Source organism: Sander lucioperca, chromosome 6 (genome assembly GCF_008315115.2).
Source record: "Sander lucioperca isolate FBNREF2018 chromosome 6, SLUC_FBN_1.2, whole genome shotgun sequence".
In the NCBI taxonomy this organism is placed as follows: domain Eukaryota; kingdom Metazoa; phylum Chordata; class Actinopteri; order Perciformes; family Percidae; genus Sander; species Sander lucioperca.
The window spans coordinates 18,432,123-18,445,625 of record NC_050178.1 but is presented as its reverse complement, the minus strand read 5'-3'; the positions used below and the strand labels follow the sequence as shown (position 1 = coordinate 18,445,625).

At 41.7% G+C, this 13,503-nt stretch overlaps 5 protein-coding genes across 5 annotated transcripts; 4 read left to right on the top strand and 1 right to left on the bottom strand.

Moving 5' to 3' along the window:
- The first annotated feature begins 74 nt into the window (after positions 1-74).
- On the top strand, positions 75-1,490 carry LOC116034548 (nuclear factor 7, brain-like). The gene has a single exon (XM_031277250.2). It carries the CDS (start codon positions 83-85, stop codon positions 1,466-1,468), a length of 1,386 nt encoding a protein of 461 aa, XP_031133110.1. The 5' UTR covers positions 75-82; the 3' UTR covers positions 1,469-1,490.
- A 1,914-nt stretch (positions 1,491-3,404) lies between these two features.
- On the bottom strand, positions 3,405-7,296 carry LOC116034570 (histone H3). Its single transcript, XM_031277277.2, has 2 exons — positions 7,292-7,296; positions 3,405-3,920 (listed from the first exon to the last, which is right to left on the bottom strand). The coding sequence occupies exon 2, from the start codon at positions 3,913-3,915 to the stop codon at positions 3,505-3,507; it is 411 nt and encodes a 136-aa protein (XP_031133137.1). The 5' UTR covers positions 3,916-3,920; positions 7,292-7,296; the 3' UTR covers positions 3,405-3,504.
- LOC116034573 (histone H2A-like) lies at positions 4,138-4,725 on the top strand. Its single transcript, XM_031277280.2, has one exon. The coding sequence runs from the start codon at positions 4,290-4,292 to the stop codon at positions 4,671-4,673; it is 384 nt and encodes a 127-aa protein (XP_031133140.1). The 5' UTR covers positions 4,138-4,289; the 3' UTR covers positions 4,674-4,725.
- On the top strand, positions 6,271-6,705 carry LOC116034576 (histone H2B-like). The gene has a single exon (XM_031277282.1). The coding sequence runs from the start codon at positions 6,280-6,282 to the stop codon at positions 6,652-6,654; it is 375 nt and encodes a 124-aa protein (XP_031133142.1). The 5' UTR covers positions 6,271-6,279; the 3' UTR covers positions 6,655-6,705.
- Positions 7,297-7,795: 499 nt separating the features above from the next.
- On the top strand, positions 7,796-9,542 carry LOC116034522 (histone H4 variant TH091-like). Its single transcript, XM_036002209.1, has 2 exons — positions 7,796-7,890; positions 9,200-9,542. The coding sequence occupies exons 1-2, from the start codon at positions 7,796-7,798 to the stop codon at positions 9,522-9,524; spliced, it is 420 nt and encodes a 139-aa protein (XP_035858102.1). The 3' UTR covers positions 9,525-9,542.
- The last annotated feature ends 3,961 nt before the right edge of the window (positions 9,543-13,503 follow it).

Here is a 13,503-nt window from a genome sequence, read left to right as displayed (position 1 = left end):
GTGAAGTTAGTAGAGGAGGGAGGGGAGCCATGACTGACTGCACTTTCTGTCTTGCTGTTTTCAGCTTCACTCAGAGACTTAAATGGCTTCCAGATCAGAGGAGGATCTCTGCTGTCCAGTCTGTTATGACGTCTTTAGAGATCCTGTTGTTCTGTCATGTAGCCACAGCTTCTGTAAAGACTGTCTGCAGAGTTGGTGGACGGAGAAACAAACACGAGAGTGTCCACTTTGTAAGAAAAGATCTGCAATGGACCCACCGTGTAACCTGGCCCTAAAGAACCTTTGTGAGGCCTTCTTACTGGAGAGAGATCAGAGAGCTTCAGGGGCTCTCTGCAGTCTGCACTCTGAGAAACTCAAACTCTTCTGTCTGGACCATCAGCAGCTGGTGTGTCTCGTCTGCAGAGATTCCGAAAAACACTGCAACCACAGAATCAGACCCGTCGATGAAGCTGCACGACAACACAAGAAGAACCTTCAGGAAACTCTGGAGCCCTTGAAGGAGAAGTTAAAGGTTTTTGAACAAGTTAAAGTGAAGTGTGATCAAACGGCAGAACACGTGAACGTCCAGGCCCGACGCACGGAGACTCGGATTAAGGAGCAGTTTAAGAAGCTTCACCAGTTTCTAGAAGATGAAGAAGTGGCCAGGTTGGTTGCACTCTGGGAGGAAGAGGAGCAGAAGAGTGAGATGATGAAGGAGAAGATGGCGGCTCTGAGCAGAGAGATAGCAGCTCTTTCAGACACAGTCAGAGCCACAGAGGAGAGGCTGAGAGCTGAAGACGTCTCTTTCCTGCAGAACTACAAGGCTGCGGTGGAAAGAGTCCAGCAGCGGCCCCTGCTGGATGATCCACAGCTGCTCTCAGGAGCTCTGATAGACCAGGCCAAACACCTGGGAAACCTGAGCTTCAACATCTGGAACAAGATGAAGGACATGGTCTCCTACACTCCTGTGATTCTGGACCCAAACACTGCTTACCCAAACTTCATCCTGTCAGAAGATATGACCAGTGTGAGACTAGGAGAGGAACAGCAGCTTCCTGATAATCCAGAGAGGTTTGATTTTCACTTCTCTGTCCTGGGCTCTGAGGGCTTTAACTCAGGGACTCACAGCTGGGATGTCGAGGTCGGAGACAGTACGGCCTGGTTTCTGGGCGTGTTAGCAGAGTCTGGCCAGAGGAAGGGAGACATAGAGTCTGAATTATGGGGAACAGGGTTCTGTGAAGGTGGATACTTTGCACGATCACCATCAGATCCAGACACCGATCTGGTAGTGCAGAAGAAGCTCCAGAGGATCAGAGTGAATCTGGACTGGAACAGAGGAAAGCTGTCGTTCTCTGATCCTGATACTAACACAGACATACACACCCTCACACGCGCTTTCACTGAGAGGATGTTTCCATACATTAACATTGCTGATATAGTGAAGATATTACCAGTGAAGGTGGGTGTGACAGTGGAACAGAGCAGTTAGAGATCAAGAGGATGATTATATTCACGATGTTGTCTATTTCTTAAAGAGAAAAGTCGCTGAATTGAAAATCTGCACTTTTACATCTGCTGTCTTGTTATTACAAAAATGATTTCTCTTTTTCTTTCACTTATTATTTTTATTTTTGTCGTCATTCAGTTTGACAGTCGGCTTTGTTTCTGCTGTTTGCCTTGTCATATGTAAAATGATTTCATTTAGCCTCAATCAGTTCTAATCTAAAAACCAGCTAAATGTAACGTCACTGTGTAGTCACACTGTGGATCCAAACCATTTACAAGTCCCACACACACTCTGTTTTCTTTCTGTGAAAGTTTAGCAAGATTCACTATCAATCACGTATCAAGATGGCTGTTTATTCAGTATACATTGTGTTCATGTTGTAATTTAATGTTTTAGGCTCTTCTCTCTGTGTGAGGGAGACAGGAATTGCAGGTTGAAAGCTGCCTTTAGTTTGAACAATCACGAAGTTAGGGAGACGAGCAAAAGCAGAGAAGTTAGAATGGCCGATGTGCATCCTGTCAGTGAGCGGAGGAGTTTTCTCTTTGAGACAAAGCTGAGATAAACATATTATGCTATGTATGAAACTCACTTTGCCTGGCTCCGTTCCAAGGTAATATGATATGTACTATATGATATATAATATGACCCAGAAACGATTCAAGTATTGCAACATGTTCCACTTTACTAATCAGGCCATGCTAAGCCAATATCATTAATAATACATAATATCAGTTAGAAATATAATCTGTTGATAGGCTATGAGACGTGTGGGAAACCAGGAAATGGTACCCTTTAATCTCCAGAAATAGCTGAAATGTTACGGAACCATTTCAAGTACAACACCTGTTTGACTACCATGTAAGAATCAGATAATAAACTGTCTGGGTCACAAAGAGCGAGCACATTTAAGAAAGAGAAGAAGTGAAGACGAGGAGGAAGGATTGAATTAAAAATATGAACGTTCAAAGCATTTTTAGTTTAAGTGTAACTCCTGTTTGCAGAAAGGGAAATATACTCACTATAAGAACAAACAAAGAGAAGTGATGGCATGACTTTAGTTTCAAAGCTTCCATCTCAGCAGGTCAACTGCAGCCTAGAGGTGTTTTAAAGGCCACGGACTACAGCTTTCAGAATGATGGAAAGAAAACAAACCCAATACACATTTAGCTGTTTATTGACAAGACTTTGTCTATTTGTGTCTGTAGAGTTCTCCTAAATTCACCAAAAGTTAAAATTAGATAATGCCTCATTTGGATATTTAAACATAGAAATGTCAGTAAAACTTACTACAAACACAATGTCTTAATGTGAGTAATCAGCTGTGGATGTGTGATGGTGATATGTGTTAGCTCTCCTGTAGTGTGTGTGTCCTTCCGTGGTGTGTGTTCTGAGGAGAGGAACTTGCAGCAGGACTTTTCTGCTGATGCTTTAGCGCCCTCTGCTGATCAAAGTTAATTTTAATATTAAAATGGGATTTTATTTCACATTGTGCTTAATTATTAATTTAGCATATATAGCCTACTAATCCATATAGGCTATATAAATACACATTCCAAATTTATTGTAATTACTGTGCAACTTTAATATATATATATATATATATATATATATATATATATATATATATATATATATATATATATATATATATATATATATATAAAAAAAAAAACTATTGGTTTACATTGGTCGCATGTATGCACACTGATTTCTGATGTTGAGCCTTTGTAGGCCTAACTCAACCGGACTGTAGTCTATTAGGAAGAATCGCTCAACCGAAACCAATTTCTTATTTCTATTTTATTTGCTCGGTAGCCAATATTGTAGGCTATTAAACTATGAAAGACGTTTGGAGATGTAGGCCTACGGATTATTTAGACTGTAGGCGAGAAGAGCAGATTGATCTGTTAACGTTAATGGTGAAACGTGTTGCAGCAGCAGAGGAACGAGCCCTTGAGGGAGAGTGAGGTGGCTCTTAAAAGAGCCGTTTTGTGACTGTAGGCTGGTCTCGGGTCAGTTTAAGCCCTCTCTCCGCGGATACGGCGGGCCAGCTGGATGTCTTTGGGCATGATGGTGACCCTCTTGGCGTGGATGGCGCACAGATTGGTGTCCTCGAACAGGCCGACCAGGTAAGCCTCGCTGGCCTCCTGCAGAGCCATGACGGCGGAGCTCTGGAAGCGCAGGTCGGTCTTGAAGTCCTGAGCGATTTCTCGGACAAGGCGCTGGAAGGGCAGCTTGCGGATCAGCAGCTCCGTGGATTTCTGGTAGCGACGAATCTCTCTCAGAGCCACGGTACCGGGCCTGTAACGGTGAGGCTTCTTCACTCCGCCGGTAGCCGGGGCGCTCTTACGGGCAGCCTTGGTGGCAAGCTGCTTCCTGGGGGCTTTGCCTCCGGTGGATTTACGGGCGGTTTGCTTGGTTCTTGCCATAGCTTCTTCTGTCTCTGCTCAGGAGAAAATGGAGTGAAATAAAGAGACACGCGGCTCTTAAACTGTGGGACCCGGATGTGAGACGGTGACGCTGCTCCAGACCTCCGGCTCCTGATTGGTGAGTGGCTCTCCTGGCGCTCAGCACCACCTCAAGGAGCGACCCACCGCCCGGATCTCTGCTGCTTATTGGCGAACAATCCTTTCAAAATGCCCGCCAAATGTGAGAGCGGGCCGCCCTCTGCTGCTCTGCTGGAAGCCTCTTTTCTGGTTGGTCTGGCAGGAAGCGGCGCGCTGCTCCCCGTGGACATAAATAGGAGGGTTTCGGCTGTCGGGGAAACACTTTTCTGAGTCGAGACTCACGAAAGCATCTAAAAATGTCTGGAAGAGGAAAAACCGGAGGAAAAGCCAGAGCGAAGGCTAAGACCCGCTCCTCTCGTGCCGGGCTCCAGTTCCCAGTCGGCCGTGTCCACAGGCTGCTCCGCAAAGGAAACTACGCTCAGCGTGTGGGAGCCGGCGCCCCCGTCTACCTGGCGGCTGTGCTGGAGTACCTGACCGCTGAGATCCTGGAGCTGGCTGGAAACGCTGCCCGCGACAACAAGAAGACTCGTATCATCCCCCGTCACCTGCAGCTGGCTGTCCGCAACGACGAGGAGCTCAACAAGCTGCTGGGCGGAGTGACCATCGCTCAGGGCGGCGTGCTGCCTAACATCCAGGCTGTCCTGCTGCCCAAGAAGACCGAGAAGCCCGCCAAGAAGTAAACACCCAGAACCGGCTTTTACCAAACCAACAACGGCTCTTTTAAGAGCCACACACATCTAACTAAAGAGAGGGCTTCTTATTTCTGTCTATATTATGGAAGTTTTACATTATCTTCATTGTACAAACAATTTCAACACGTTTTTGATGTGATATGTATTTTGAGAATAATCACGACACTTTTAAATCTTTTCATAATGTCAACACGTTAGTGGAAGACTCTTCCACTTTTTAATACTAAAGTCACAACCAAACTCAACTCCTTATATTATCAGTTTGTTGTGAATTATAGCCTATAGTTAATACCATGAATCTACAACATGTATTGATGTGGATTGTTATTTGTAGGTAACTATTGCAACATTCAGACTTACCTCCACTTCCACACGTCTGTATAGTGATGCATAGAGGCCTACATACATCCAACAGGCACAGTCAACTATGATAAATTAGCTGCTGTAATCAAAGTTAGAATAGAAAACTGTCATTGTACAGAATATGAAATCAGAAACACTACCCCTGCCTGGTGCATTGAAAAACAGCATAAACGCTCACAAAAGAAATCACAAAACAATCAATGAGCATAATATTATACAGTCAGTACATATAGAGGTGTTTCTCATATTTTGTCCACCTTCTCTGACATAAAATACTGGAAACACCTAAACTCAGTACACTTTTTTTATTTTTATAAAGAGCTTTATTAAAGTTTTACAGGTTACAAGTTATAAATTAGACATACATACAGTAGGCTACACATCATACCAGAAGAGGAAACACTAACAAAAAATAACAAATAATGAAATACAACAATAACAAACTTAATTAATGAAACAAACCGGTGCTAAATGTGCCAAGTGAGTGAGTCCAGTGCACAGTCTTTCATAAAGTGCTGTAGTTCACAAGTGTCTCCTTAGCTCAGTGAGCACTTGTTTACACACGTCATCACTGTTTATAACAGTCTGTTGAATAATCATACAGCTTCTTGTTTTCCACAATTTGAAGCATACAATAGATATGATTATTTGTATCAGTTCCTTATGCTTTTCTGATAGAATCTCATCTATAATACAGTATGACAGATTTATATGAACGATCAAAATGTACACCATACTCTTTTAACTTGTCCCAGACTTATGTTGCTCTGTAGTCCATTAAGAGATGCTGTTGAGTCTCATCATCGTTGCAGTAAATCATTGGACATTTTTTTTGTTGTTACATAGCAACTCCAAGACACAACAGCTCTGACAGCAATAGTAGCTACGCTTCAACAGCAGCTCATTATAGTTTAGAATTCTACCTTCACACACATTTATTTCCCCTCCAACGTGTCAGTTTGTAACCTTTTATGAAATCTGTCTGAATTGTTTTTTTGTGACTACATGAATGAAGCGCAACAAACTGACAAAGAAAGTATTTTCTTAGGAAGAAACGGTCTTCTACAAATGATTCGTAAAATGGATAGCCTGTTCCCCACAGTAACTATGTGCGGCTTGTTGTTCAACCAATCCTGTGCGAGCAACAGCACAGCTACATTTGCATAGAGTGGATACAAAGCGACCGTTCTGTTAGTGCGTCACCACAGTACGAACCCTCGAGTTTGGAAGCATGCCTGAGCCCACCGTCAAAGCGCCCAAGAAGGGCTCAAAGAAAGCCGTGACTAAGAACGTTAGCAAGACCGGCAAGAAGAGGAGAAAGAGCAGGAAGGAGAGCTACGCCATCTACGTGTACAAGGTGCTGAAGCAGGTCCACCCCGACACCGGCATCTCCTCCAAGGCTATGGGCATCATGAACTCGTTTGTGAGCGACATCTTTGAGCGTATCGCCGGTGAGGCCTCCCGTCTGGCTCACTACAACAAGCGCTCCACCATCACTTCCAGGGAGATCCAGACCGCCGTGAGGCTGCTGCTGCCCGGGGAGCTGGCCAAGCACGCCGTGTCTGAGGGCACCAAGGCCGTCACCAAGTACACCAGCTCCAAGTAGACCATCCCGCTGCTGTAATCCACTAAACCAACGGCTCTTTTAAGAGCCACACACTACTTCCAAAGACACCTTCCTGTTCCGATGGATAATTATGGTCAGTTGTTCAATAGACTATTTGAAGATGTTAAGAACAAAGGCAGTAGGTCTATGCATATTTATGGATAACAGACGGTCAACAGTAGGCTACAATAAAGTGAGAATGGATTAACTCGGCAATAAAAATTCATATAAAAATACAATTACATTTAGCTAACATGGGATGACTAAAACCGCTCTATGCAAAAATGTGATGTGAAAAAGTTACAACTTTGTACAAATGAGAACTGGAATACGATTTAAGCTAGGCCATGATTATTAGTTTTCTATTAAATAACTAGCCTCAGGTTCTCAATCATGAGTTTGTGTACCTGAGTATTTCATGGCAACATTGCCATGAAATACTCGGGTACACAAAACTATTGGTGTCACAAAAACAGTATTAGTATTATTACTAATACATTTTCATTTATCAATGTCTCAACATTTGTAACATCAATTACAAATATGTCTTTTCTCATTTGAAGCTGAGTGCAATACGACATAGCTGGCAAATGACAGTAAGTCTTAATACTGTAGTCAGTCAGTCAGCTGTCTTTACTTAAAGGAACATGCCACCTTTTTTTGGGAAATTACCCTATTTGCAGCAATTATAAAATATTAGCCAAAGTAATTATGAATAGATTAAATGATATATTAGATGAAATTATAGAAAAACAACAAACGTGTGCCATAAAAGGCCGTTTAATGTGGGATAACCTCTGCACATTGAGAGAAATGATCAATAAACCTGATAAAAAAGACTTCTATATAATCGGGCTGGACCAAAAAAAAGCCTTTGATTATATTTTTAGAGAATATTTATGGGCTGTAATGAAGTCTTATGGCTTTTCAGAAAGTTTTATCCATTTGATCAGATGTCTGTATGTTAAATCTAGTGTGCGTATAAATGTAAATGGTGTTTTAACAGAGCCCTTTAATGTAGAGAGAGGGGTGAAACAGGGCTGCTCTATACATCCTGGCTATCAGCCCCCTTATTAAAACCATAAACTCTGAGAGTCTCATATCTGGTACACACGTTGGGCTCACTCCCAAAGTTACTGCCATGGCGTACGCAGACGATGTCACAGTTATTAAAGACCAGCTGGAGATGGATGTTTTAACTAATCACCTGAACTTATATGAACTAGCTTCCGGAGGGTGTTTGGATCGGAGCTGAAAGTAATAAACGTGACATCAACATTAAAGTAAAGGATGAAATTAAAATCTTGAGTTTGACCATTTGTAATCAAAACTAGTGAAAAAAACTGGGAAACTAAACTATGTAAAGTTAAAGAAGAAGTAAAAAAATTGGGAAAATAAAAACACCAATTATAAATCAAGAGTCAACATAGTCAAAACATTCATCTTATCCAAGCTCCTGTTTTTAGCAAACATCTTTCCTCCATCTCACAAAATGATAATGAAATTAAATAAACAGTGTGTAAACTTGGTTTGGGGTACAACTAGAGAAGTAACAAAAAGAGAAATCATGTATAAAAGTAAAGAATATTGGGGGTTAGGGGCAGTAGATATGGGTATAAAATTGTATATTGCTTTTGTTAAAAATGTGTCAGTAGCCATCTCAAGGAATGCTCTCTGGGTCGGTGACCGCTCCAAGTGGAGGAAAAGGAGAGGGAGAGCCAGACAAGGTCCAGAATATAACCTGATTTATGGTGATTTAATGTATGAATATGAAAAACTTGAAATTGACTGGAGTGGCCTCCAGAGTACAATGATTTAAAAAAAAAAAAAAATGATTATAAATACGGTAGGTATATAAATTATAAACAAATAACATACAACAAAGGAACCCAGTTCCTGAATTTTTTTAAAAATAAAATCTTTCTGAGAGCATTTGTGACATGAGATGGCTGATGTCCGTAAACAGACTTGCTGTCAGAGCTGTTGTGTCTTGGAGTTGCTATGTAACAACAAAAAAATGTCCAATGATTTACTGCAACGAAGATGAGACTCAACAGCATCTCTTAATGGACTGCTACAGAGCAAAAGAAGTCTGGGACAAGTTAAAAGTGTATGGTGTAAAATTTGATCTTTCATATAAATCTGTTATGTACTGTATTATTGATGAGATTCTACCAGAGAAACACAAGGAACTGATACAAATAATCATATGTATTGTATGCTTCAAATTGTGGAAAACAAGAAGCTGTATGATTATTCAACAGATTGTTATAAATAGTGATGACGTGTGCAAACAAGTGCTCACTGAGCTAAGGAGAAGCTCTCTAGACACAAAACAGCTTCTTCCTTAGAACACTTTGGCCCTGTGAATTACAGCACTTTATGAAAGACTATGCACTGGACACACCTTACAAAGCTTTATTTGCACATCTTGTTTCATTAGTTAAATTTTGTAATTGTTGTATTGTTTATATTTTGATTGTTGTGACATGTAGCTTACTGTATGTCTAATTTATAAATTGTAACCTGTAAAACCTTAATAAAGCTCTTTAAAAAAAAAAAAAAAAAAAGAAAAAGGAGGAAAAGGACTCGGTAAAGGAGGCGCTAAGCGTCACCGTAAAGTTCTCCGTGATAACATCCAGGGCATCACCAAACCCGCTATCCACTGTCTGGCTCGCCGCGGCGGAGTGAAGCGTATCTCCGGTCTGATCTACGAGGAGACCCGCGGTGTGCTGAAGGTGTTCCTGGAGAACGTGATTCGTGATGCCGTCACCTACACCGAGCACGCCAAGAGGAAGACGGTGACCGCCATGGATGTGGTGTACGCTCTGAAGAGACAGGGCCGCACCCTGTACGGCTTCGGGGGTTAAACCTGATTCTGACCCGCTCTCCCTTAAACACAACGGCTCTTTTGCCTCCATCTGTTAGTTTGTGCTATTGTGTGACTCTGGTGTTTTAAACGGTCAGTTGGGATTCACCCAAGTCCCACAATGACACAAACTAACCAACCGATGGAAGCAGCGGTAGACGAGCAACTCCAGTGTTCTGCGAGGGAAAATTACTGTTTTTTTCAATGGAACAACATTGTTCAATCCCAGGCTCTTCCATCTACATGTCAAAGTGTCCCTGAGCAAGACACTGACACTTAAAGCAGCCATATTATGCTCATTTTCAGGTTCATAATTGTATTTTAAGGTTGTACCAGAATAGGTTTACATGGTTTAATTTTCAAAAAACACCATATTTTTGTTGTACTGCACCGCTCTCTCTCACTGCTGCAGATCCTCTTTTCAGCTGGTCTCTGTTTTAGCTACAGAGTGAGACCTCTTTTCTTCTTCTTCTTCTGTACTATCTTTGATTGCACTTGCACATGCCCAGTAGCTCAGATGTAGATCATGTCAGCTAGCTAGCTCCATAGACAGTAAAAGAAAGGCTGTTTCTACAACTTCGGTCAGTTACAAGGCAGGATGGGAGACTTCTAAATGAGGGCGCACATGTAAGTAGTTCTTTTGTAGATTATGGTGAACTTGTGTGTGTTGTAGCAGTGCTTTGCTATTGAGAACGAGGTAGCATGCTAGCATTAGCATTAGCGTTAGCATGCTAACGCTACGAGCTAATGTTGCGGTTAGCCTGCTCGTTTCGGCTTGTGACGTCACAAGCCGTGCTGATTTTGAACAGCTCACCCAGAGGCTGAAGGCAGGACACATTCAGAAACTGTATCTCACTCTAAACAGCATGGGTGGAGTTTGTATGAGTGTGGAAGCACCAGAGACATAACATAACACCCCAAATCCCAGAAAAAGTGTTTTTTTCATAATATGGGCACTTTAAGAATAGTTTAGAGCTGCTAATAGCTGCTTAGATGACTGATGACAGCAACCAGGGCCGGCGATTGCTATAGGCGAACTAGGCGATTGCCTAGGGCGTCAAATGTGTTGGGGGCGCCGTGTCACTTCTCATTAATAAAATAATTAGAATGACAAGCGAAATAAAACATGTTTATTAAACATGATCATCCTAGGGCGCCCCCTCAGCCACATGTTTGCTTGTCAACCTGATTATTAGATTGAATTGATGATTATTGTCGATAATTTCCTAATTGGGGGAAAACTTCAAACTAATGATTTAGTTTGAAGTTCCCTTGACGAGACGTTTCCAGTCTATGGATCAGACTCAAACACACGGAGCTCTGAAGCAGACCTGTGCGTCGCTTAGTGTCCACTCTCGCTGTAAACATAGAGACAAGCAGCGGCACAGACCACGGAGCTGCTGCAGCGCGCCTTCTGTGATCTGTGCAGCTTCAGGTTTATAATGGACGCGCTCTGCTGTGGGCATTCTGCGGCAGATGTGTCCCGTTTGTGCTCCGTGTATTTCTGCAGTAGTTTCGGGTTTCCACCTCTGATGTAGAGCAGCGTACAGCCACTTCCCTAAACTTCCTCTCATTCAGAGACCAAAGTCTCAAATGGAAGCCTGAGAGCCTTACTGCTAAATATTCCATTATGTTTTTATATTTTGTAATCTATGTTTCCCTTTACATAAAGATATTTCCAGTATAAATTGATTCAGAAAAAGGTAGAAATAGGTGCATAATTAGATTTAAAAAACTAATTTGTTGCTGCTGCTACACTTTGTTCTAAATTATTATGCAAATTATATTTTTCACAGATTTTCCTAAATAATTTAATTTAATTTAATTTATACTGTTTATTGATCCCCAGTAGGGAAATTACAATTTACACTCTGTTTGTTAGAAATCACTATACACAGGCCTGAAATACACACACACATGCTCAGGACCTATTCATGCACAAAATGGAGAGATGTCAGAGTGAGTGGGCTGCCTGTGCTGGACCAGCACCCTGAGCAGTTGGGGGGGTACGGTGCCTTGCTCAAGAGCACCTGGCAGTGCCCAGGAGGTGAACTGGCATCTCTCCAGCTACCAATCCACAGTCTGTACTTTGGTCTGTACTGGGACTTGAACCGGCAACCCCTCCGGTTCCCAACCCAACTCCCTACAGACTGAGCTACTGCCACCCCCCTAGTCAATGCAAATGACAGTCAGTATAATATTCAAGTCACCAACCATTAGGGTATAAGTCGAATTTCATTGAACAAACCACCCAATGAAAACAGTATTTTTTTTTTTATATTTAAAAATAAAAAACTCAAAATGCACTGTTCCAAATTATTATGCACAACAGAGTTTCAAAGCATTTTATACATTGTAAAGAACTGAAAATGGTCATTTGCTGAATTTGCAGCATTAGGAGGTCATATTTACTGAAATCAAAAGCTATTTTAATCAAACCCATCTTAACAGGGCAAGTTACATGTTAACATAGGACCCATTCTTTGATATCACCTTCACAGTTCTTGCATCCATTGAACTTGTGAGTTTACGAGAGTTTCTGCTTGAATTTCTTTGCAGGATGTCAGAATAGCCTCCCAGAGCTGCTGTTTTGATGCGAACTGCCTCCCACCCTCATAGATCTTTTGCTTGAGGATGCTCCAAAGGTTCTCAATAGGGTTGAGGTCAGAGGAGGTTGGGGGCCACACCATGAGTTTCTCTCCTTTTATGCCCATAGCAGCCTCTGACACAGAGGTATTCTTTGCAGCATGAGATGGTGCATTGTCATGCGTGAAAATGATTTTGCAAGGCACAGTTCTTCTTTTTGTACCATGGAAGAAAGTGGTCAGTCAGAAACTCTACATACTTTGCCAAGGTCATTTTCACACCTTCAGAGACCCTAAAGGGGCCTACCAGCTCTCTCCCCGTGATTCCGGACCAAAACATGACTCCTCCTTGCTGACGTTGCAGCCTTATTGGGACATGGTGGCCATCCACCAACCGTCCACTACTCCATCCATCTGGATCATCCAGGTTTGCACGGCACTCATCAGTAAAAAAGACTGTTTGAAAATTAGTCTTCATGTATTTCTGGGCCCACTGCAACCTTTTCTGCTTGAAACTCTCCATAAACTCACAAGTTAATCTCAGTAAATATGACCTCCTAATGCTGCAAATTCAGCAAATGACCATTTTCAGTTCTTTACAACCTATAACATGCTTTGAAACTCTGTTATATAATTTGGAACAGCGCATTTTCAGTTTTTTTATTTTTAAATATTTAAAAAAAAAAATACTGTTTTCATTGGGTGGTTTGTCAATGTAATGCGACTTATACCCTAACGGTTGGTGACTTGAAAATTATACTGACTGTCATTTGCATTGACTATTTAGGAAATCAGTGAAAAATATAATTTGCATAATCATTTGGAACACAGTGTATACGTGCACTTAACGGTTAATCCTTACTGTATTGTTGTTGTTGTTGTTTTGTAATGATTGTATGTGATAGCTGCTGGCTGTTCCACAAATTGCCCCTCGGGGATAATGAAGACTACCATGACCTTCACCTTGACCTTGAACACTGGTGGGGACACACATGAATCGGGGGTCTGGGGTTAGGGTTAGGATATTCTGAGCTTTAAACACTTCATTTCCTGCATTCTGGTGACATTTTTCTTCATCAATTAATGGTGGAAATGTCTTTATTTATGCAAAGGAAAACACAGGTGGCAATTCAAAATTTAAAAAACGTAATGGGATATCATCTTTGTTTTAATGTGTTTGAATTTGTAAGGTAACTAGTAACTAGAGCTGTCAGATTAATGTAGTGGAGTAAAAAGTACAATATTTCTCTCTGAGATGTAGCGGAGTAGAAGTAGAAAGTGGCATGAAAAGAAAAGACTCAGGTAAAGTAAAAGTACCTCAAAGTTGTACTTAAGGGCAGTACGTGAGTAAATGTACTTTGTTACATTCCACCACTGGCGTAGAACTGCTTTATA